The following is a 23,353-nucleotide window of genomic DNA, read 5'->3' as shown; positions in this document are numbered from 1 at the left end:
TGAATCTGAATGAGCAGTTTTGGCAATCACAATTTCATGTCCAAATACTTGCAGCCCTCTTCAGTCCAATTTTAAAGATGAGATCTGTTTTGTTACTAGCTCTCTATAATCCTCTGTCAAGCAAGCCAGACGAGAACAAAGTTTTTCCCCATAGCACAAGGTGAATTGCTTAAGGACTGCGGCCTTAGTGGATGCTCTACAAGGAACCCTATCATGGCTCTCTATACAAATGTCATCACCTGAGTTGACTGAAACTGGATTTTTTTTTTTTTTAGAGCTAACAAGCTTAAATCCAAGAAAAAGTTTCAGGGGGGCAGAAGTGAAACATACTTTTCTGTGTAAATGCAAATGCAAGATTATCCACCTTGTTTTCTTACTGGAAAAAAATACTATGTCCTGTAGGGAGTATGTACCATTTTCTATTTTGGTTGAGTAGAAATGCAGAAAGCCTCACTAATTGAATATAGAAAGTCTGAATAGGAATTAGCCTTTCTCCACCACACTGAACATAGTGATTTTTATACTGGATTAAATGCATCATTAATGCATAATCAGGATTTTAGTTTCATGACTCTAGAGGAGGCTCAGCTCTTTAAATGAATGAAAAATACCACACCTGTAAAAGATTTAATTTTTCTCCTGGTTAGGTAAGCTTCATTTGATAACTGCTAGCTTACTGCTAGAAAGCGCAGCTGAGAGAGGAGAAAATACAACAAGAAAGAAAAAACAGATGTTGTCTGGATACAAGCTTCAAGAAAAGGCAAAATACTCACCTGATTTAACCTGATATTTTGAAGAAAGTGCTAAGCAAAGTTCAATAAGGGCTCTTCTCTATCTACAAACTGATTCTGGCCCAAATGAAGAATCTAAAAGAAAGTTGTATTTTCTTCATGGTGTATTTTTAATGAAAAACTCCGTGCGTGCTAGACCCAGAATGTTTATACTGCTCTCTAATGCACACTTCTATCAAAAACTTATTTGGAGTTGAAGACCTATGACCTTTTCACACATGAAATTGAAATATTTCATGCAGCTAAGGAGAAATGATTATTTAAAGCAGTGATCGCTTGCTGATACTCACTGGATATGAAACAAACAGAAATGGACAATAATTATTCTTCACTGCAGTTTGCAGGAATAAACACAAAAATCCTGCAAAGCTGAATAATCATTTGACAAAAAAGCATGCCCTTTGCCCCACAGTATTCTCCATACGCTTTCCTGATTACAATAACTGAACTGATCAACTCACACAGGAAATGTAAAAAAACAAACAAAAAAACACTTTTAGAACAACTTTTAATAGCCAAAGGGAGAAGAACAATCAAGAAAAGAAAACACTGGAAACACCAAAAAGAATGCCTTTTATTTGTTCTTTTGTTTATTTTAAATGTAGTGCCCCACTCAGTACAAACCATTTTTAGAGCATTAACCAGTGGAAGTACTTGCCAAGCCAGAAACACCCTGCAGCAGGGCCCTGCTCCGACTCATGCATCTAATACATCAAACTCATTCTTACAGCTAGTGCGCACTGGCAACAGCAGCCAGTTTAATACAGGGACTACTACTATCAGCACAACTCTAAGGGAAATTCAGCTTAAAAAAAAAATACCTGGCCTTTTAAAAGTGGTTCATCATAAATCTCCACTGTTTGAGATTCCTGGATAATGTTGTGAGAATAACGGGTCATAAACGGACTTTTCTGAGGAGGACATCCTTCCCTCTCTCCTCAAGAAAGAGGGAGATACACCTATATTTCACACCTGAAAACCCCCAGGAAGGCTGCCAAAATGTACATTTAGTTCCCATTTATCTCAGGAGTCACCAGAAACCTCCAAAAAGGAAAAATATAGAACCTGTTTTTTTTTTTTTTTTGGGGTGCCTCTTTTCAAAAGCTGCACTACCACTTAGTAAAACAGCATCCCTATCTCCCTCACCAAATTAATTTCTAGAATAACGTTATTTTTTAGCACTTGTATTCTGACTGGGATGAAAATATTGCATGAACAAGAAAAACATTTCAAAGATGTCAAAGTGGATGTAAATAACATGCACTTACTCAAACAGTTATCTTCAACACACAAACAGGCTACTGCACCCATTAAATGTCCTAGGTAGACTCCATAGAAATTACTATGAAATTACTAGAATTACTGTCTAAAGGCTCTCAAAAACAAAACAAAAACAAGGAAACAACAAAAAAAAATATATGACCTTATCGTACAAAACAGTGCTGGCACACACTGGATCGCATCAGTGCCCTGCTGGCTGCTATAGAGCTCTGAGCAAGAGCAAGGTCCTGCCTACGCAAATGCAGAAGTGAAGGCACCCTTCACTTCATCATGTTAGAGCTGCAGCTCTGGAGACCTGAAATTCTGCTTTTCCTCAACCACTTGCAGGATTTCTTTGCCTCCTGCTCATCCTTCTGCCTCAGATGTTGGATTAACAGCTGCTGCTCTCCTATTTCAAACCCTGGTCATGAGGGCTAATACACGTTTATTTTCTGTCGTATTAGGCTCTTGGGTAATGATGTGGTTCTGTAGCGGGAGCAATTATATAAAACATCACTTTTATGACACATTCATTTTTTATGTTCTTAAATAACAGGCTAAGATAAAATACTTCTGCCTTACTAAGAAATGCCAATAAAATTTACATAAAACCTTAATTCACCTCTATTCAGGCACAGATTCATAGTCTTATCAAAGGCAAAGTTCCACCCAAACTGGATAACTTAAATAATTAGAGAAAAAAAAATGTCTTTTGACTTCAGAGCAGAAACTGATTATTTTGCATTTTTGAACAGCATCTGGCATGCAAATGTTACCACACCACATGTAAGTGATATAATCTACAAGCAAGTCACTGATACGTATATCTTCCAGGCAGCCTTGGGACTATGTCTCTCTTTCGGATTGTGTTCCTTTTTATACAAATATCACCTTAAATGGGCTGTATATTGTGTAGTGATAGTTAAAGGCTCCATACTTTTAACTAAAAGCCTAAGGCGGGCACAGACCACTTCCAGTCCCCCAGGTTCAGAGGGGTCATCCAGACCATTATATTCAAGGTGCAGGCAACCTTACACCTTCTTCAGGCAACACAATCTTTTCTCAAGATTGTTCTCAGGAGGAAGCTGAGCAAAAAATGCATAATTCATAGAATAGCCAATTAAACAAGGAAGCCAACAATTTCCTACCTTGTAATTATTGCTTCTTGCTGAGCTCACTCACAGCTTTTACGAAGAGGGAGGCTTCAGTTCCAGCTACCTGATGCAGAGGTACACACTATCTGGTGTCAGAAGCAGGGGAATTTAAGAAATGGGCTGTCCAGGCCAAAGAAATCAGAATAGCTCTGTGTCTAGAAAATTATTTGTCTGTAGAGCCATTTCTTAGACTACAAAAATTAGAGGTTCTAAAACTGCATTTTACATATAAATCAAGTCTGTGTTTACTATTGCATGCACCCTTTTGTAAAAACAGGGAAGTATCAATCTAATAAAACTTGAAACCTTTACTGTTCTGGAACTTGTGGACGTGATCGTTTGTAAAAGAGCAGCATATTGGCAGTTTAATCACAATTTATATTCATACCTTTGCAAAGTGCTAGCCATGACCAAAAGCACATGCTTCTATCACAGGGTATCACATACTGCTTGCATGAACTTAGGCAGGACTGTAAGAATCATAGAATCATAGAATGCTTAAGGTTGGAAGGGACCTTTAGGGGTCATCTAATCCAACCCCCTGCACACACAGGGTCACCTACAGCACATGGCCCAGGACTGCATCCAAGCAGGTTCTGAAGATCTCCAGATGAGACTCCACAACCTCTCTGGGCAGCCTGTTCCAGTGCTCTGTCACCCTCGCTGTTAAGAAATTTTTCCTTAGGTTCCTGTGGAACTTTTGGTGCTTCAGTTTGTGGCCATTACCTCTAGTTCTGTCGGTGGCCACCACTGAAAAGAGGCCAGTGCCATCCTCCTCACTGCCTCCTTGAGGTACTTATAGACACTGATTAGATCCCCTCTCAGCCTTCTCTTCTCCAGGCTGAACAGGCCCAGCTCCCTCAGCCTCTCCTCATAGGGCAGATGTTCCAGGCCCCTGATCATCCTTGTGGCCCTGCGTTGGACTCTCTCCAGCAGCTCCACATCCCTCTTGTACTGTGGAGCCCAGAACTGGACACAATACTCCAGATGCAGCCTCACCAAGGCTGAGTGGAGGGGCAGGATCACCTCCCTCGACCTGCTGGAGATGCTCTTCTTAATGCACCCCAGGATCCCATTGGCCTTCTTGGCCACGAGGGCACACTGCTGCCTCATGGTCAACTTGTCATCCACCATGACACCCAGGTCCCTCTCTGCAGAGCTGCTCTCCAGAAGATCAGTCCCCAGCCTGTACTGGTGTCTGGGGTTATTCCTCCCCAGGTGCAGAACCTTGCACTTGGCCTTGTTGAATTGCATGAGGTTTTTCACTGCTCAGTTGTCCAGTCTGTCCAGGTCCCTCTGGATGGCAGCGCAGCCCTCTGGGGTATCGGCTACTCCTCCCAGCTTGGTATCATCAGCAAACTTGCTGAGGGAGCACTCTGTGCCTTCATCCAGGTCACTGATGAATAAATTGAACAGGACTGGACCAAGGACTGACCCCTGGGGGACACCATTAGCTACAGGCCTCCTCTAGGTACCTCTAGACTCGGTACCACTGATCACCACCCTCTGAGCTCTGCCATGCAGCCAGTTCCTAATCCACCTCACTGTGCAAAGGCTGTAAAAGATACAGCGTGACTCTTAGGAAGTTGGCTGTTGAAACTTAAGCTTCAGCTGTTAACAGGGCAGGTCAATCGGCCTTTATACATTCAAACATACTACCCCCAAAGGGAACTTCAGTTGCTTGAAGACACATTAAAGCAAAGCAGAAACCACGGTATTGAGATCCAGCTTTATTAAAGTGAAGGGACATCAGCTTCCATCAAAATGGGATTTATGCAACATCAGAAGAGCTTTAACCTACCAAAACCCTGTTTATTTAAAGTCAGTTGTGTTTGGGGCCTCTCATCTGCTTTCTAAGTGGCAGAGACCCTTAGCAGCACAGTAAATCTGGCGGTGACACAGAGCTCCAAAGGGCTGCTGCTGTGAGAGAGGCTGAGGAAAAGCCATCCCACCAGCACAAGTACACGAGTCTAAAATGTACACACTGCAGGCGCCAAGAACGAGCTACAGGATAACCGTTTAAGTCCAGCACAAAGTATTTATAGTGTCATCAGCACAAAGATTCAGCTTTTATAAGATTTTTTTTAAATCTCAAATGAGGTTTTCTGTTCAAAAACACTCACTGTTGTCTCCATGTTTCTTTGGAACTTAAATGACCTGATTTTTCTGCCTGGCATGCCTGAAAAATCAGGACACTTATTTACGGCCATAAACAGCAATACAGATGTTTGCTTCCTCACTTTTGTACAGGCAGAGGCTCTCATCTGGAGCATGCAGTGAATTCCAGGGAACTGAGGTTTCCAGGTAACTATTAATCCTGTTTGGTATTAGGCAACTATTCCATTACCGCCCCCGCTCCCCCTCCCCCCAAAAAGCAGCCTTATTACTTTGGCAATAAGTGGATTGCAAAAGTGGATTCATTATCAACCCTCTGATTAGTTTACAGATGTCTTAAATGTATTGCTACCCATCTTAATGTTCCCCAAATTAATTCTTTCCCAAGTCTTTACAAACACAGTTTAGCAGCTCTAAGACACCATATAATTATTCTTTTCAATAAAAATACATTTTAGATGAGATTGTGCTTTATTAAATAGAATATGACTCAAAAGGAAAGCACTTGGTTTCAGTCAAAGAACTGAGATGTTCATTATGTAAATTAAACTAGTCAAATATTGTAACAGAAAAATGTGCAAGATTTGAAATAAGTCTAACCTCTTACATTAGTCAAGTGCATTCTACCAGGCAACAAGCCTCCTTAAGTGCTTCCTTAAAATTTAAGTACAAAACATAGCACGTGCTCACATCCTCTCTCTACAGCAATTTCTACCACGCTGGTGCATAGTTCACTACAGCACACATAGCAAATCTGTGCTGTGGTACCAAAAACCAAGCACGACACACTTGCTGACAAATGCAAGGTTCAATTTCATGAGTCAAAACTCATGAACTCATGAGTCAACTGTAAGGTTGCAGGATATTCTAAGCCCCATGTAGAACAAATTCCCATACTACAGATTGACAGGGCAAGCACACTGATAACCTCAACTAAAAGACCAGAGAATAAAATATAAAATGGCCTCTTTTAAAAATATAGACAGACGGGAGGAAAAAAATAAATAAAAGTTAGGGCAAACTGTCAGTGCAAGGCACACATCTGTTTTGTGAACAGGCTCAAGTCCTCCCTCCTTACCAAAGGTCAAAAACCAAAGCTTTCAGAAGAAATAAAAATTAAGCATCTGCAGAGTAATCAAGGGGTTGACAATTAATTCACTTCTGCAATCCACTTTTTGCCAAAGCAATAAGGCTATGAGAGGAACATCTTGTATCATGATATACTGAGACTCCATTCTCTTGAACATACCGAGCAGTTAGTTGAAGCAGAGTTTCACCATTTTCATAGAAAGTTGATTTTTTCCCCGAGACAGGGACCTCATTTAAAGTTTTATATAAAGTTTAAAGTGCAAACCATTTTTCAGCTACACTGGCTCTCCCCCCTAACTATATTCTGAACAATCAGGTTTCACCACAGCTCCCCCCTGCCCTCATCTGATTTAGAGAAAAAGGTTATCGATCCTCTTAGCGCCTCTTCCCAAACAAGCAAGTCGCAGCATCTAGACAACAACTGGCAAACTGAACCAAAGATGCCCTTTCTGACTTAATGTAAAGTGACTCTGAAGCATTTCTTCAAGCTGCAGCACCCTTCATGCGCTGCTCCCCCTTTCTCTCATATTCCAAGCCATTGCCTCAACTCGGTCTGCTGCAAAAACCATCCAAGTGAGAGGTCCTGGGCCTCCCCTCCTCTCTTCTCCATCTGCAGCCCTTAGGAAGGGCTGTGAGCCCTTGGGAAGGGCTGTGAGCTCTTGGGCTCTGTTGTTCCTTTGAGAAGTCATTCCATTCACTTGGAAAACAGGGATTGTGGCATCAGGAACTACTGAAACTTGCCTAAAAGTGGAAAGACACTTCGCTCTACTTCCCTCTCAGCTTTTATTATGATGATTTCTTAGGAAAAAAAAAGAAAAATAATGGTTTTGATACACACATTAAGTTGCATAAAATATTTCAGCACTTGTAAAGCACTGGCCTTTTTCAGCTAGTTTTGTATTTTTTTTAGCTGCCCTGAAAGAGGTTTTTTTGTTTGTTTGTTTGTTTTTTAATTTCAGTACCAGTATTGACTGATTATACTGACCTGGTGACATTTTGAGACGGCCTTTTATTGGAAAAAAAAAAAACAGGAATCGTGATCTGACTAGACAGAGAAGCTCATCCACACACAAGCTCTAAAATTTTGAACGCTTAATTCTAACAGAAATAGTTTATTAAATCTAGATTAATAAACCTAGGTTTATTAAATTTTGCAAAAGGCTCACAAGCCATCAATGTTTTATCATTTCACCTGTACGCAAACTACATGAGGCAACAGCAGCAAAAAGCCACTTTTAGCAAACTTGGTGGAGGGGAGAACCGAAGAAAGCAGCTATGCCCACGTGCTATAGGGCTGCTGCAGGCACGCTGAACGCAGAACAAACCTCACGCTGGGAATCCCTGCACCAGCTTTCACAGACTCGAGCAGTAGGGCTGTAGCTGGTTACAACATTACTTGCTAATATGGCCAGAGTATGCTCCAGGTAAAATTTGTTGGCTGAAATTTGGGGGTCGCTATCCACAGGCATAGAGCTGTGTGCCAGCACGTGCCATCATGCTCATCCCTCCCTTCCCGAGGGAATTGCCAATGCCCTCAAGCATCACACAGGTTCCTTCTTTAGTTCATGATGTATTACTTGAGGACATTCCTAATGCTCTAAAGACTGCATTGAGGACCCCACCACCATGTACAGCTTATTTTGCCAAGAAGAAACTTTGTGAAACAAGTGGGAAGCATGTCAATGTTGGAAAAAGATCCATCTAGAAAGTGTCAGTAGTAAACTATGAACAACGGAAACATTAAAATTACAAAGAGCTGTGAGAGTCTTTAATGTAACAAAAAATGTTCAGTAACCTAGTCTCAGCTGTTGTGATTGATTACTGCACAGTCACACTTAGAAGAATGACTTGGAGTTTTAAACCTTCAGAAATTCAGCTATTTCAGAGCGGTTTTGTACAGAACAAACCAATTTAATCTTGAAAGCACCACAAAGTGACACTACATATCAGCAAGCACACAAAAAAATAAAAACAAGAACAGCATGGGACTTCACTATGTAAACTACACCTTGAATACCACTAAGGTAAATTTACACTGCAGGCCAGAGCACAGTACAGAGGTACTCAAATGGCCTCAGGTGTTATTTGCCATTGAGCCCCCCATGTGATGTAGACGTACCCTACGTGTCTGAATATACCTCAGTGTGAATTGGCTGAGGTTTGCAGCGCAGCCTTTAGGCCCTCATTCTGCATCACAGAAATCAACAGTCATTTTCCATCAACTTCAGGAACTGCAGGATCGGATGTAGCCACAAACATACTAACCACACATTTGTTTGGAACATAAAGCTCTGTCAAGTTCAAATATGAGTTTTGAAGGCATGCAGACTGCTTACAAGTGTTTAAAAAGACTGGTTTTGAATCTTTCTTATATATACACACACAAGTCCATCTGTCACAGACAGGCAAATGTAACTCAGAATCATGAGCTTGCTCTCGTTTTTTTTTTGGTAGTGCCCTGCACACTTCTGATAATTAAAAAATAAAAATAAAAAAATAGTTGCCACAATGGATTTTAGACCATTCCAACTTGCACATGGATATGATCTCCTCTTGCTGCATCCGGTATATGAAGTTTCACAGTTGTTTCTCAAAGGCAAACACCAAGTAAATACCTAAGAGAGAAAATGGAGTTTTTAAAACTTTCAGTTTCCTCTCTCAGGAAGAACCTCATTTTCGAAATGAGAACAGGCTGATATTTTACCCAACAATCTATTAGTAGAATACCAATAAAGATTATTATGTTTTTTTAATAGCATATAAACTCATGGAAGAGGATTCTAACACTGACTTAATTCAAACATATTTGCAATTCTATCTGTAGGCATATTTTCAAGATGGAGCTAGCCATGTGTAAAAATAATATATTCTAAATACTGTTAATATGGTTAATGTAACACTAACTTGAGTTAATGACACTACTGAAATGCAAATGCAATTCACAAATTATCATGCAATCTTAACTATGCCATTCTATATATAATTAACATTCACTGGTGCATAAAAGGTCATACACAATTTTAAGTTGACAACTCCTTTATATATGCATTAAAGGATAATTAGGTTTGGAATGATCAACTTCATTTTTAATTAAAAAGTGAATAAACTTATGTTAAGATTTTTTTCCTCTTTTCAAGAGAGGACAAAGAAAAAATATTTACAAAAATTAGATAGCGTGGTTTTTATTTTTTTTTCCAAGCCCAAAATGTTCATCAGTCTAGAAATGGGTATTCAAACAGTCTACACCCGAATCCTTAGGAGATAAACACTTGGCATATGAAGAGAGACATATCAGAGGTTCTCATGTTTCATACCAGAGAGTTAAATTTAACCAGTTTAAGAGAACATGAGACCAGTTTGACAGATTTCCACTAGAACACATTTTTTGTTTTAATGGATAAAGTGTCATAGCTATCCACCTAGACAAGCCTGATGTCTAGGAACATTCTTCAAGAATAGAGAAAAGTGAGGTTCCTTTTAATGGGAAAAACCTGGGTCCTAACCAACCATCAGAACCACTGTACTCCAGATCTCTCTGCAAAGAGACCACTTTAGAAATGCAGCAATCATTTATCTTTTAAAGGCATAAAAAGACTCTTTCAACTAGATTCATGATTTATGAAACACTTTTACGTTGGCAGAATTAATGTCTACCTTTATAATTCACACCTCTTACAAAACAGCTAACAGTTTTCTATTCCAGGAATTTAAATCACTCACAAAAATAAAATAATCACTCACAAATCAAACAGGATTTTTGTTTCCTTGTTTAAAATTGCTAGGCCTGGTATAACTTATCTTTAAAAATGCAAATCCTGGTTGGACACAGTTACACAGATGTTAATAATCATTTCCCTGGGAAATATTTGTTTTTTATTAAATTTAGAGGGGAAAAACCTAATATCTCAAAATGTATTTAACAATACCAGTCCTTTCCGCTGCCTGAAGCACTGAGTTTTAATAATAATAAATAAATAAATACTAAATATCTTTTCAGTAGCTATACTTTAATTGCTTCTTCCTGACATGTATTTATCACTGTGGATAATGAGTAGAGCTTCAAACCACCTCTCCCCAGGACAGGTTTATATTTTTTGAAGAACATACAGCTCAAATGAAGCTTACTTTCTAGTTGAATGGTAATTGTATAATACCCAAGTTTACCAAACAAAAACATAAAAGTAAATCCTTTGGTTCTGGTAAAATAATACTTTAACTTTGGCATCCCTTTCTCCTACATTCTAAGCAATGTTTCTTAAAAAAACAAAACAAAACAACAACAAAAAAACCCTTTTTTCACTAAAATTTTGTAAGCTAGAAAAACCTCTTTTATGCATTTCCCCAAAATTCTTAAAATACTCATGCTAAATGCACACATAGGCATTTGAATAACATAAAATGAGGTATTTATATATTTAGAATTTATAGCCTACTTATTTTTTAGAATTAACATCCTAACATCCTAGTTCTCATCCCTGCCATTCAGCCAGCACTGAGTTGCCAAAACAATACTTACTTGTTGCTTCCCATTCAGATTTACTCAAGGTTCCCTAGAAGGGGGCAAAAGAGAGAGTTTAAATAAGAGTGTGAAGAAAACACAAAACACAGATTTAACTCAGCGATAATCAACCTTTCACAGAGCAACTTTCTGCCACTCACACCAGGTGCCTATTTAGGGACTAGTGTTGCTGTAGACCACACACACTTGGCCATGGGCCACAGGGCTACCCCCCTTGCCCAGCAGCTCCCTGCAGCTCCCAAAACCTCTGCTTGCAGGAGGCCACGTCCCACGGCAGCTCGGAGCTGAAGAGCGCTCTGCCTCGCAGCCCTTGGGAAGCTACTCCAGCCCCTGCAGCGCGGCGAGGGAAGCTCTCACAGTAAAGAGCTGCTGCCATTCACCTTACCAAAGCAGCAGCGTGAGGTGACAAAGAACAAGCTGATCTTCTGCTCTGGCCACTTCAACCCATTCCCCTCTGCCCTTGCTGGGGACATGATCTAGCCCATAAACTAGCCCCAAGTCAATCCTGACCAAATCATTATAACTCAGCATATTTCTTAAAAGCAGAAATTTTCTTTTTAGAACTACTAGCTTTCAAACACAGCATGTTTCTTTTCTCTCTTGATGTAGGATTTTTATATATACAGTAAAAGGCATGTAGCCTCAGGAATTCACAACACAAACTGTAAATAATCAATGGTTAAATAAAAAGAGAGAGAGAGAAAAAAAAACACTTCAAGCGAATAATTTCAAGCTGACTTGCCTCATGCTATATCCATCACAATGAAGTAGGATGCTATCCTGGAATAAACGCTAATGACTTTACTAAAATTATAAGGCTCCAACTTGGGTTCTTTCTTGTCAGAGAACCACAAGACAAAGCCCTAAAGCTCCAATTCAACCAACTCTCAACCAATTCCGAGACCAATACAGCAGAGAAGGGCTGGAAAGGCCCCAGCTGCCATGGCTGGATCACTACAGCTCTTCACAAAACCTGGAATTGCACATACATGAGATTTGGGATGGGTCTGGGGAATTTCGAGTCCCTTTACCCAAGAATGAACATAAAGTGCTGGGAGGTTTATTTAACAGCAAGAATGGGGTTGACTCGATACAAGACTGAGTAACAACTTGAAAACCATACAAACCATAAAAAATAATTTTGTAAACAATTGGCCTTATTTACTAACTTGGATTATAAACAAACAGGCACTACAAAAAAAAAAAAGCCTATTTAATTTAATAGCCTATTGCTATTAATAGCCTATTGCTTATTGCTAATTAATGCCTATCATTTGTTTCAGTCTCAGGAAGTCAGAAGGGCAAGTACATCACTTATTTTTTAAAAAGCCAATTAAAGATGAAGCTCAAATATAAACAAAAATAAATCTTAATTTTAAAAATCTAAAATAACATAATTTATAAGCACCAAAACATCTATACTGTAATAAAGTCAAATGGAACTAATCGGGAATAAATCGTATCAATCTTGCTTCATTTATTGACCATAACATAAAAGGAAGCAATAGGTACATGACCTCATCCCCAACGCTTCTACCTTGGTCTTAAGAAACTCTCAGAAGCTGCCACAGTCTTCCCAAACAAACCTCATAAGGAGGACTCAGAGCTGGCTAAAAAATCATAAACAAGAGAGTGGCTTGTTCAATGTCTAACTGCAAGGCGTTAAAAATACAGCCCAATTGTTAAAATGGGTCCAATGGACTCCAACCAAGATAGCCATGTACTCCTAAGCAGAATGAAAGAAAGAAAAAATGCTTTACAAGATTCTGAGAAAAACAAGCTTGGAAAAGTAGTAAGTCATCTTGAAGGTTGGACTATAATAAAAAAGTCATATTAATTAGAGAAATGATCCTAAATCTAGTACAACTTCCATTAAATACAGTTTATAGTATCATATGTCTTCTATTTCTATGTTTATAAACCAAGTGTAGGCATTCTAGAACAGAAGCAGTTGGTTTAACAGGAGAAACACACAAAAACATTTCCAGATTTTGAATACACACAATATTATGAAGAAAATGTTCAACTGATCTCCATGTCAGAGAAGAAGAAAAGAAAAAAAAAAGTTTTAAATTTGTACAAAGATTCAGAAACCAAATAAAGTATTTCAAATTAAGGCAGTTGCCAATAAGATGGTAAAATAGCCTTTTACACTGTTACAAGCCTTCTGAATTGCTAACAACTTTGGTGAATGGGATTCTTTGACAAAGTGCTACAGATCAGATGAACTCTATAACCTTGCAGTTGTGTAATTTTTCACATATGCAGAGAGAAAAATCACACCAATTGCATTTTGTAGTTGAAATAAGATATCAGACATTTGTAAGATTAGCACCTAAATTTTAAGCACACTTTATTCAAGCGAAGTAAGAAGGAACTTACCAATGGTAATTTTGCCTTGCCATCTTTGATAAACTCTTTTGCATGCTCATAATCATCAGGTTTATCAGAAACAAGCCTGGAATCACCAAAGGTAGAATATGGCTGAGGAACAGAGGGGAAAAAATTGTACTGATTAGATATTAAGTTACATCAACCATATCAATCAAAAATTTATCAAAACATGGACAAAAATGAAGGTCAGAGCTTTAAAGGAGGTATCTGAACTTAACATGTTCCTTATAAGACCTGTATGATTGGGTGTGATATTACCTACTTCCCATAAAATGTGACACGTGGTTTATCAAATAAGTTCTAATAATGTCTCTGAAATAGGATAGATAGAATAAGCTAGAAAAAATATTTTCCCTGTAAAGCTCATAAGTAATATTATCTTCACGCAACTCTTCCAGAAGAGCAACCGAACAAAATGACACCTCTTCAGCAGAAATACAGAGAACTGAATCTTACACAACTGGGAGATTTAAAGCAGAATGCTTAGAATGTCTAAACGAGACACCAGAGCTATAAACAGAAGTATACACCTGATTCAAGACTATATGTAAGATCTCGGCGCAAAGAAGCCTGTACTTACCAATACAGTTCTCAAAATTAAGTGGTCAATATTAAAACAATTCTCACTTTTCTAACAAGCTGATAGGTTTACCAGTAGCACAGTGACACAGTGTAAGGTGAGCCCACAGATATTCAGATGGATAGTTTTATGTCAAAAACTCCTAATTTTTGAGGCAGGAAGGAAGCAGGAAGAAGTAAGAAAAAAAAAACTCAGAAGTGTTGTTGGAAAGCTTCTATAAACCTACTAAAATCATCCAACATAAGAGCTTAAGGCACAAGGCAAAGCATATGTTCGGTTGCAATTAATTGTCATTTTCTTACACAAATATAGCCTATTGTTTTCCTCCCCACTAAATTAGTTTCTGTCTTTCCAATCAATATTCCTTGTGCAAAGATCCAGTTTTCAGTCTTCCTCTGATGAGAAACAAATGGATTATAATTATCACTATGTAACATCAGAAGGGATTCTCGGATTTCCGTATGAAACCGAAGCAAATATACCTGACCATGTACTGAAAATAAAAATGAAAAATGGTAGGCAGAAGAGCACATTTTAATAAAAATGAAAATCTTCCTTAAGGCTGAAATTTTACCTACGATCTCACCTGTGCTTTCAGTCACAGAACTTCAGTATTTTTATTTGCAGTCTTTAATTAACAGAAGAATATTCAAAACAAGAATTTCAAATATTGCACAAATAATTAGTAAAATGTAAACCACTACTTAAATACAATAAATTCACCCTGTATTTACCTCCAAGGCCTGCATTCTCCTTAACAGCATTTTGTGCTCCTCATTCTTGATTTTTTCTTCATAGAATTCCCGAAATGTCCTTTTGTAGACTAATTTCATACCATGCTTCTTCGCCATTCTGACAAAATAATACACTTACATAGGGAATCCACACAATTACTTCAGTTTTCCTTGCAAAAGACCGGTTTTAAGTCACAGCGACATCTTAAGGCATTCACCAGGATTACAATTTCTATATAATTTAGTAAAGGAACTGGGATGAAAAGTCATCTGCACTACTAGTAAGTAGTAAAAACTGTACTTTTTAAGTACGAGTTACATCAACAAAAGCCTGCAAAGAACTCAATATAAACATTTTGACAGAAAAACATCTCTTCTCCCAACACATTCAAGCTCATAAATTCCACTTCAGTTTATATATTAAAAAAAAAAGGTTATTGCCCCTGCAGTTTCATCATCCTGCAAATCAGTCACTATGGAAATGCTAAGAGACCATCTTTGACTAGATTTTCACCTAAGTTACAAGCTAAGGAGCTGTGGTCAAACAACCCTGACATTGCAGGTCTCAGTAACAGATGGTGTTACTCTTCACAGTGATCTAGAAATAAAGTGGGTGAAAAGCTACAGGTTTGAAAAGAAAGCTCAGTGTGGCCTTAAGATTCATACAGAGCTTGAAGAGCGGGAAGGAAAAAAAAAAACAGAAAGAACGAAGGCAGGCTGGGAGAGCTACACCTGAGTTCATGCAGAGGTGACAGAAAAAGACGTGTTCACAGATGAAGTAAACAGCAAATGCAGAGGAAAAAAAACAAAATCTGAAAGAAAAATCCTTCCTAAATATCCCGCCCCAAACTTGGGAGGATAGGAAAGAGGCACCATGATGAAGAGGATACACAGGAAGACTTTCTAAAGGACTAAACAGAGATAGAATGAAACAACAGGGGAAAAAAAAAAAAACAAGCTAAGACTAAAGGAAAAGGACGATGACTGCATTAAAGGCTGGCTGATTATCAGGTACAGCAGGTACTGACATTCCTATCTGAAAGGTATCATTAGTCTTAACAGCTTCTAACCAGAGCACCTCCAAACCGGTAAAACTGTTAGAAGCCAGATTATACAAACGATTGGAGAGAAACGTGAGGAACTTCTCAAATTAAAGCAACAACAACAACAAAAGAGGAAACAAAAATATATTAAGATAAACAAAATGCTTTTATTTTCTGACAATACTATGCAAAGATGCACAAGCTAAACAACTGCTTATTCACATTTCACTGTTTGCATTATACAAAAACTTAAAGTTTTTATATATAGTGCAAAGTTAACTTACTCTTCCAGTAATGGAAAATAAACCAAGAACTCAGGAACATCAACCACCTCTTCTAAGTGGAAGTCATACTTGCAGCCAAACAAGGGATAATCTCCCTTCTTTTCAAATTTTACACTGTAAACATCGTTTCCAAATGAATTTGTTTCTGAAGCTTCAAGTCGTTTTCTATAAAGTGAGATATAAACAAATAGGAAATGACTGACCAAATTTTAAATTTTAAAAACACAAAAATAATACAAAAGAAACACAAAAGTATTTTTCATACTGCTACACATGAGAGTTCAGTGACCTCAGTACCTTTCCAGCTCCCTTATTAAATAAGGTATCAAAACAGCAGTATCAAGCAAGGAAGTATATTAGTTTTTAACAGTTCATCACTTCTACACAATGTACCAAATGTTAAATGGACCTAGAAATTAACCTTCAGCTCACGCAGTTTAGAGACCTAGAAATTAATCTTCAGCTCATGCAGTTTGTAGAGAAAAGGCTTTCTTGCAACTACCATAGCAAAAGTTATTCTTGAGTTTGTAGCTGTTTTGTCACAATTTGAAGTCAATATAGGTCTATACATGAGGATCTAGACTCACTCCTGAAAAGCCCTGGGTGCAAAAGACAGGGGTTAGTACAGCTTCACCTATTTGATCCAAGTTCATGTGTGAGATTTCCTAACTAGGAGGAAAAAACACTGCAAAAAATGTGGGTTATTTGGCACAAACATATCAAAGCATGGTAAGAATGACTATCACTTCATAATGCTTCAAACAGATTTAAAAGAGTAAAAGAAAACGAAAGTACTTACATAAGCTCAAAGCTATTTGGAGTCGTCCCAATAAAATAGCCCCCAGGAGAGAGGTTCCCACAAGCGTTTTTAAGCATCATGTCAGCCTGCTCATATGTCTCAAATGAATAATGATAAACAAATTGACAGCTGCAAATGTCAAAGCTTATATATGGATCATCGTATTTGGAAGCCAGGAGATCCTGAAATGGATGTAAAAAAAAAAAAAAAAGTGCCAGAAGCTAAAGAAAGAAGCGTGAATCACTTAATTCTTCCAAGAAATACAGTAGTCCATAATCTTTTGAAGTTTTTCCTTTCAGCTGTGACACCTTCAACAAGGATACAATCAGAGATGACATTAAGAAGCCCAGGGCTACACAGAAAATCATGCATGGCATTTGGGAGCAACAAGAATACAGAAATACATTTCAAAGATGTCATTTTCTCAACATTATTTTAAAGCAGTAACTGCATCTCTATATGTGACAGGTCAAAAGGAAACTAATGGCTATTTAACAGTCTCCAAAGACATTCTTATAATAAAAGGAAATTTCTATCTTCCAAGTCTTTGTCACCAGAAGTGACATTTCCCTTGCTCAGAAAACACCCATGAGATGTACAACTGGGTGGCATTAAACATAGCAGCTTGCCCAGTCTCCAAGCTGTATTTCTCTCACACACATGCATATACATGAACACCCTTTCTTAGTCCAGGTAACCAGCAGTGGTGGGGCAGGTGGTCTTGCATCTTGTCAGGTTAAAGCCTGCCACGCTTCTGCTTTTGTACTCCACCACTGCATACCAGTGTACCACTTCATGTCACATCCACCACTCTAAATGCAGCAAGTGAAAAACAGATACTTCACATTCCCATAGTACTTTTATTTGTTCATTTACTCTTCTCTCTGCTGCTACAGGGAGAGATACAGGAAATTGGTATATGGAAGGAATTACAAAGGTTGGGAGAGGCAGATTTTGCGTTGTGTGTACATAAAATGAGGATAGAGATAAAAAGTCAGGGAGATGAACGTGTATGTGTCCAGACAGACAGACTGAAGAGGGTGCACAACAGATAGTATACCTGAATACGAGATTGAGCTGCAAGATCAATGTGAAAATCTCTTTCTTCCTGGCCAAGGTTTTATCCCCTTTCCCTGACTGCAATTTTGAGTCAAGAAAGAGACCATATGAAAGATTCCAACTGACTGCAAGGAAGCAACCACAGGCCCATTTAAAGCTGGTGAGGAATCAGCTGGGCTCTGGCCCTCAACCCCCCAGCAGGGCACACTCTGACTTCATTTTCAGGAAGCAAAGGCAGTGCCGGGTAAAAGACAGTCTCTTAAACCTCAGCAATACATTCCACACTGGGTTCATTCAGTCTAAGAAATCTGCTCTACTACAGAAGTGTTAAAGGTGTGTATGATAGAAGCCAAAATGCTGCCAGAAAAATTACTGAGATAGGCATGATACAAGTCTAATCACAAGATTCACTCCAGCATAAAAACATATTGACCAGTTATGACCTCTCGTGGTATACTCCAGACCTCTAGAAATAATTATTTCTTCCCTTACCTTGTTCGATGAAAAAAAAAAAAAAGAGAAAGAAAAAAAATAGATTCAAGCTACTTCAATAAAATAGACATTCAAGCTGCAAAACCGTTACACGGGAACCAATAACCAAACACATTTAACTACTCTTTATGGAACTGACATTCGTTAGTGCAACAATACTATCTTGAAACTATACAACATAAACAAAACATCACAGCACTACCTATATCTTGCTTAAAATAAGCATCTTCCATCTCCAAAAGTATTATAAAATAGGGCAAATGTACCTTGGTACTATCCGCTTGTATAAATTCTGCATCAAAAATATAATCATTATAGCGACATCTTCCTTTCATGTCCTCATACCGCTGCTTGCACTGCTGCACAGAAATGTCAGCAATATCTATTGAAAATAAATAAAAAATATGCAAACTTATCCTCAAACCAGAAAACTGGAAAGATTATTGAACACAGCCAACACTCTAAGGCATGGATAAAAGCTATCTTCAGCTACACTCAGATATTAAGTTTTTTTAAAGAACTGAAAGAAAAAAAATGCTTGAAAATACTTAAATGGGAAGGTTTGTGATATACACAGTTTTCTCTTTTTTAAGACTCTTCAAATCTTAGGCATTCATTTCACTGAATATTGACAGTACACAATTCTAAAACTATAACAGCATTTTTACACAACTCTTTCATGTTTATTTTTAGAATGGTAAAAAAAAAAATGCAAAAGCTTAGACATGAGAGGAGAGACATGGCAAAATACAGAGAGACAATCGCTGTCAATTGTGTTTCTTATACTAGCTTTTACTTGAATTGAAATGAATGCTGATTACACAGAAAGAAAAAAAAATAATGATTCTTATATTTATGCTGGCAATAAAGTTGAGGCCTTCAGATTAAAAGACAAGAACTACCACAAGAGGTATATCACCGCATTTTAGGGCTTACTAGCAAAGCAAGAAATAAAAGACCTGAGATGTGCTTGTTTTTTTCCGAAAAACACTGGTGTATTTTTCCTAGGAAGTTACAGCATCTCCTTACCTGTACAAACAAGTTTTTTAATTCTGCCTTTTTTCCATTTAAGTAAGTCTCCACCTTTGCCACATCCTAGATCCAAAACAGTTATATCACTCTTCTTCTGTCGTACCCGGTCTATAAATTCACCTATAGAATCAAAAAGAGAATACTTTGTATCTGCCCCTGTAATTCATTTTATTGTACAGAGATCCCTAAAAAGTCATATAGAGAACCCTAAAGGGTTAAAAAAATATATTAAAGTATCTTAGAACCCACTTTGTCGATAAACCCTGTTCGTGTTACAGACTTTTATCTCTCTTTCTACAGATTATTAATGAAAACAATAACTACAAATTCCTAACACTATAGAAAAAATAATGAGTATTTTCCATGCTTAATGTGCTTTTCATGTAGTGTGCCTTGAACTCTGAACTCTTCCCTGGTAGAGAAAAAAGTCAAAATTTTACAGTCACTTAACAGCAACCTATGTGTCAGTAGAGAGAGGAACTCCCTTTCACTATCCTTATAAAAGGTGGATTTTATCTGGAAGTACAAGAATGCATTCTGCAGAAGAAAAAACACCAAAGAATCGTGAGAAAAACAACAGAGCAGGTGGAACTTTTTCTTGCTGTGGCATTACTAATGTGCAAACATTCTCCATTCAGTCTTTCACAGGCCTTGCAATAACTTGGTATTTCTCTAATGCCTTTTAACCCTACATACACTTAATTTCATTTTCTCTTCCACTCCATTCCCTCTCAATATTTCTGCTCTGACTGATGTTGACATAAAATGCAAAACATATCAGCATGCTAGCAACTTTCCTTCACAGTAAGAGACATGAAATATGTTTTGATACAAGCACTATAACGCTACAGTATTTAAATTCATTATGACTAAAAGGCTTCAACACAGGCTCCATGAATGGCTTTTATATAAACCTAAATATTACTTCTACCTGCTCCGATACCACCCAACAAAAAGCAGCATGCTAAAACAAATGGTGCCAACATGTCCTGGCACACAGCCCTTGCCAAGACTATGGTGCTCTGCCAATAACTCTCTTTTTTGTTTGGAGATACCTGACAGTTTTGTTTCCTCATTTTGAAATTTGATTTGTGGGACAGCAGACATTGTCTTTTACAAAAAGCTGCTATAACTTCTTCCTCAAGAACTAGATTTTATACTTTTTCACCTTTTGAAACCATTAACTATGAGTAACATACAAAACGTGTTCAAGTTTTCTGCTTATCCTGGACCTGAAGATAAACTGCCTAGGGAAAAACACTAAGAAATTATTTCAGATAGATGTAAATGACAAGAATAGCTCGATTTCACAGACCAGAATTCTTTATGGTTTAAAACAAGCTGGCCCTTTCTTCTTTGAAAAAAGCAGAAAGCACAGTTTCCAATATGAACTTTCTCCAGTTTTCAGGTCAGTTGATTTTTAAAACTTTAGAATTTATTTGGTACTCCTGCAAAAGCAAGACGCTATCAAAAAGAGGCAAAATAAAAGATTTTATTTCACTTGAAGATCTTACTGTATTAACACACATACAGTAAGTGCCATAATCAGCATCAGAAAGCAGAACACAGTTACATTTTTGCACAAACATTAGCTGTATTTTCTTAAAGTCTAATGCAATCTGTTAAGGAACCTTACCAATGAGGACACTCTTTGTCCAGTTATTAAAGTTGCGGAGGTAGAATATGCGACTTTGGCTGCGTTTATCTAATCCAACTTCTTGAAGTTCATTATAATGCGCAGCTACAGCCTGCCCATGGCCTATCTGCTTCTGTAGGAATAAGGAAGAGAACAGACTAAAACAGTGATTTCTGGTTATTATTTTTTTCCACTTACTCAAAAGAAACATGTTCACTTTAAGGATTCAAGAAAGTAAACAAGTAATGGCAAAGATAACCAGCTTTATTTGCATATACACATCTGCCCTATCTGCCTTGGTACTGACCTCAGTAGTTTAATTACAGAAGAAACAACTCCTTTAAAAATCAATTTCATTTTCTGTTGATTCAAGTAATTTCTGTACGATGATGATCATTCTTTCACAGTAATGTTTAAGGGCTTATATAATACTCCCATGGCTCTCAAATGATTAGCTTTGTTGACCCAAAAGTCATGGATTTAAGAGGAGGATGCACTCTTCTCTAGGAACTTGTCCAGGTTTAAGCTTTCTCAAAAATCCTGTTATCTGAAATTTAGTATTTACATCTAACAGATGTATACACAGTGCAAGTTTATCTAAAATGCCAACAGGCTTATTTGGTATATTCAAAGCCATTATGGGATAACATTGCTAAGCTCTGAACAGAGAATTTTTAACTCCAGAGTCTACTTTCTCTCCCTTACCACGGTAAGCAATAGCTTGATGACAGTACTGCATTCAATATTCAACAGCTAGTTGTAGAAATATCTCCATTTAAGCCACAACATAATTAGTCCAAGAAACTTCTGCCCCATATGATACAGGGATGCATTCTGTACCTGGCTATTACCCTCTTAAGATTTTCTCCTTGTTTAAATAATACCCAGTTTTATACATAGTATGCAATAAAAATAAATTATGCAAAAATTACAAAGTAACAGAAAACAGAGGACTAACAAAATTGTACCAGGTGGTCTAAAGCATCTGAAATAATAGTATAAACAATAACGAAGGACTCTCATCAGTCAACATTTATAAATATCCCATATAGGTCTATCCAGTATGAGTTCATATAATTAAGCACTATTCTCAAGAGTAATCTACTATATAAGTCAATATCCAGACACGTTATTATTAAATTAAGAGTTTCTCGAGAGAAAGGAAGGTTTCTCTGATTTTAATGCACTTCATTAATACTCCGGCGTTTCAGATAATTTTGGTAACATACAGAACATACACAGACATACTTCTCTGGAATAGCTATGACCCCCACTATCTGTTTAGCACTGGTCTCTCGGCTGAGCGATATAGCAAGGAGTATTTTGATCCTTTCTAGTCTTTTAGCATAAGCACAGACAGTTCCTTGAATGGCCAGTGAAGGTGACTTAGGCTAGAAAAGCTGACTGACAAGTGTGGGAGACATTCACACAATCCTTAAACACATCCCAGCTACTTCAAGTACAGCTGTAAAGTCATCAGTGCTAGTATCTAGACAGCTGGCAGCTACATTCAAAGTAATCACTTCTCTATACCTTTAAACCACACCAAAAAAACGCTATGTTTATCTCCCAAACCTAATTGCAAAACTGCTCTTTATTAGAAAGATGCAAGGTGTAATAATGCTGCAACGAAAACAAAGAGCACTCTATTTTATCAGATGTTGTGTCCATGAATTAAGATCCAGGAAAACAATCTGAACGGACAAACAAACCTTGAGATCAAATACCTTCTCAAATTATGCTTAAACATCCAAAAAGGTCAAAATTCGACTGGACATTACATATGCCACTTGTAGAAATTCATGTTAGAGTGTTTTGCTTAAGACTGTTTCTTATTATTCCCCCTTTTCACCCTCCCAGTTAGAAGGAAAAGCAATTTTTGTTGTCTTAAACAAAATAAAATACAGGTACCCGTAAAGCTTTCAGTCCTTCCTCTCCCTAATGAATTATACTAAAACTATACCACAGAAGATGCGCTTGCTAGAGTTTTCCAGATTATAATTTATCCAGGGGATTAAGGACAAAATATGGGAGAACCTCCCACGCACAATTATTTTAATACACAGTATGACTCAAAATACAAGACTTACTAATTGATGATAGGTAACTTGGATGCTATCAGACTGATACCACATAGAGGCCAGAAAAATAATCTTAGAAATAGACTTCCTTTCCATCCCCAGCATGCTCTGAGATCAGACTTTTTACATATTCTAATTAGTACCACTTTTCTTCTTTCGAGAAGTCCAACACAACTTCTGCATCTCTTACTTTCCTTGGATGCTATCCACAGAATTAATTCTGACATTTGGTGGTTCACACAAGCAAATATTTTCTGTCTTCTTTTGAGCAAAGGCTTTGAGACAAGAATT

At 37.7% G+C, this 23,353-nt stretch overlaps 1 protein-coding gene across 2 annotated transcripts in view; it reads right to left on the bottom strand.

The window, feature by feature from the left end:
* Positions 1 to 8,198: 8,198 nt before the first annotated feature.
* Positions 8,199 to 23,353, bottom strand: part of LOC104565831 (low-density lipoprotein receptor class A domain-containing protein 4) — a 322,211-nt gene continuing 307,056 nt past the window's right edge. For both annotated transcript variants that reach the window (XM_088533758.1, XM_088533755.1), the window contains 9 exons: positions 20,982 to 21,114; positions 19,343 to 19,465; positions 18,580 to 18,695; positions 16,763 to 16,944; positions 15,964 to 16,128; positions 14,637 to 14,754; positions 13,311 to 13,412; positions 10,926 to 10,959; positions 8,199 to 9,024 (listed from right to left, as the gene is read on the bottom strand). In XM_088533758.1, the coding sequence (XP_088389884.1) occupies positions 8,987 to 9,024; positions 10,926 to 10,959; positions 13,311 to 13,412; positions 14,637 to 14,754; positions 15,964 to 16,128; positions 16,763 to 16,944; positions 18,580 to 18,695; positions 19,343 to 19,465; positions 20,982 to 21,114 (1,011 nt within the window). In that variant the 3' untranslated portion in view covers positions 8,199 to 8,986. The remainder of the gene's footprint in view (positions 9,025 to 10,925; positions 10,960 to 13,310; positions 13,413 to 14,636; positions 14,755 to 15,963; positions 16,129 to 16,762; positions 16,945 to 18,579; positions 18,696 to 19,342; positions 19,466 to 20,981; positions 21,115 to 23,353) is intronic.

This window comes from Tinamus guttatus, unplaced genomic scaffold, assembly GCF_059628265.1.
Source record: "Tinamus guttatus ecotype Peru unplaced genomic scaffold, ASM5962826v1 Tinamus_guttatus_pri_ptg000520l, whole genome shotgun sequence".
NCBI classification, from domain to species: Eukaryota; Metazoa; Chordata; class Aves; order Tinamiformes; family Tinamidae; genus Tinamus; species Tinamus guttatus.
This window is presented reverse-complemented; position numbering and strand designations above follow the sequence as displayed.